The sequence below is a fragment of the Lactuca sativa genome, chromosome 8 (genome assembly GCF_002870075.4).
Source record: "Lactuca sativa cultivar Salinas chromosome 8, Lsat_Salinas_v11, whole genome shotgun sequence".
In the NCBI taxonomy this organism is placed as follows: Eukaryota; Viridiplantae; Streptophyta; class Magnoliopsida; order Asterales; family Asteraceae; genus Lactuca; species Lactuca sativa.
This window is the reverse complement of record NC_056630.2, coordinates 213,022,560-213,024,816: the sequence shown is the minus strand read 5'-3', so window position 1 is coordinate 213,024,816 and position 2,257 is coordinate 213,022,560. Positions and strand designations below refer to the sequence as shown.

Below are 2,257 nucleotides of genomic sequence, written 5' to 3'. Positions count from 1 at the left end.
TTAATTTAGATATTTTTAGATAAAGAATAAACTCTAGAAATTGAAAAAAAGATTTGGTTCTTTGAAGAACCCATAATTATGGTTTTCTATTGAACTTTTATATATATATATATATATATATATATATATATATATATATATATATATATATATATATATATATATATATATATATATATATATATATATATTGTAATGAAAGGAGCATTAATTATATAAACTATATTTGGTTCACTAGTAACATACATGCCGATGATTTCGAGTTTGTTTATCCTTCTCACCAATCTTTTATTTCGCTTCATAAGACGTAACATAATCTGTCAAATCTCTTTTAAAGAAAAATATGGTATGTCACGTCAACAAAAAAATTCACATACAATGTGAATCGGCAAAAAAAAATGTAAAACATTGAAGAACAAGTTACATAAAAATTATGAGGTAATTAAAAAAAAAAATACTTAGTATAAATCTGCAAAACATATAAAAATTGCAAATGTAATGATTTGTTTTTTTTTTATGAATTTCATTTAAAAAAAAGCCTCGAAAACCTAAATAAAATCTAAAGATGATAAAATTAGAAATTTGAATATAGTAATTACTAGTAAAAAACCGTAAAAAAAATTTAAGTTATAAAAATAAAAGTTTTTTTTTTTTTACAATATCCCTTGAAAGAATCCCTATGATTATATATATTTGTAAAAATATGTAATGCTACATTAATAAATTTAAACTTAAATCCAGAATTTTTATTCAAATTCAAACTTTATGCATTTAAACTGAAAAACCAAATAATCAACGGGACCAGGATTTGTAGGGCTGTAGTCCAGTACCCTTCCGCACATGGCGAACAACATAATCCATTAATCCATGTAAATATCGTGTACCCTAGGGGCAATATCGTCAATTCACCAATTACTACCCCTATAAAACCAACTTCTCTTTTTTTAACGGAAACCCAAACAGAAAACTCATACACAACTACACCCAAAAAACGAAACGCTCCCTCCGACTCCGACGTCAAGATGTCACCGGCGATCGAGAAGTCAAGCAGGATCCACCACATTGTCAGAGTCCGACAGATGCTCCGCCGTTGGCGCCGTCGATCCTCTTCATCTTCACGGCGGTGCATCGCAAGTGATGTGCCGGCTGGGCACGTAGCGATCTGCGTCGGAATCAATTGCAGAAGGTTTATCGTGCGAGCGACGTACTTGAATCATCCGATTTTCCAAAAGCTTCTGATGGATGCCGAAGAAGAATACGGTTTCACGAACATCGGTCCGTTGACGATTCCGTGTGAAGAATCGGAGTTCGAAGAGATCCTCCGGTTCATATCTCGACCGGAACTCGGTAACAACAAAAAACCGAGCCGTCACGTAAATCTCGAGGATTTTCAGAGGTGCTGCCACGTGGATTACGTAGGTGAATCTAAGCCGCTCCTCCATGGATCAGTGTATTAGAATGTAAAACTGAAATATACGTAGCGAGTTAGTAACTGAGTCAACTCGGTTTGAGTTTGATAATCTAACTACTATTCTAAATTTTTTCCAGAGTAGAAGTAGTTAGGATTAGTTTCAAATACTTTTCACCTGTGTTGTGTGTGATTGTTTTTTGTTTGGGAGATTGGCGAAGATGAGTTGTAACTTGACTCAGTCCGAGTCGTCCCGAGTTGAAAAAAGTAGATGACATTAATTGGACATTATTACTTTGTTACTTTTAAATCTTAATTATTTTATTATCAAATAATTTTAGTCATTTATTCTTTCTTCCCTTTTTAATCCGTCATTAATATTTTAATGATATTTATATTACATCAAGGAAAAGTGGAAAACCACTCAAATATCATTCTTTTTGATATTTATAATAAGTTTTTAAGAAATAAGAGAAAAATCATCATTGCTGAAATACGAATGGTGTTCATTGTTCAATGCCACTCACTATCAATGATAGAGATTTAAAAAAAGGAAAAAGGTCTAGCAAGTAAGTGGGGGTGTCTTCCGTTTAATGTTTATGAAAAGTCATCAACTTTATTAGTGCAAAATCATAAATTAAATACTCTTGTCCTTTTAAATCATTTTCAACATATTTTTTTCAGAAGGGCCATAATTTATTAAGACATAAAAAAATAAAAACTATATATAAATTAGGCTAGAAAGTAAATCATGGAGCATACATATCAAAGAGACAAGTATGGATATGAAGGAGATGTATAGTAAGTATCAGATTTTAAGTTAAAGCATAAATATTGATGTATTTGAAC

At 31.1% G+C, this 2,257-nt stretch overlaps 1 protein-coding gene across 1 annotated transcript; it reads left to right on the top strand.

Annotated features, from left to right (window-relative positions):
* Positions 1 to 1,022: 1,022 nt before the first annotated feature.
* On the top strand, positions 1,023 to 1,457 carry LOC111903799 (indole-3-acetic acid-induced protein ARG7). Its single transcript, XM_023899553.1, has one exon. It carries the CDS (start codon positions 1,023 to 1,025, stop codon positions 1,455 to 1,457), a length of 435 nt encoding a protein of 144 aa, XP_023755321.1.
* Positions 1,458 to 2,257: the final 800 nt, after the last annotated feature.

Excerpts from the sequence above, each read along its gene's own strand:
- LOC111903799 (XM_023899553.1), top strand. The coding sequence starts at position 1,023 with ATGTCACCGGCGATCGAGAAGTCAAGCAGGATCCACCACATTGTCAGA.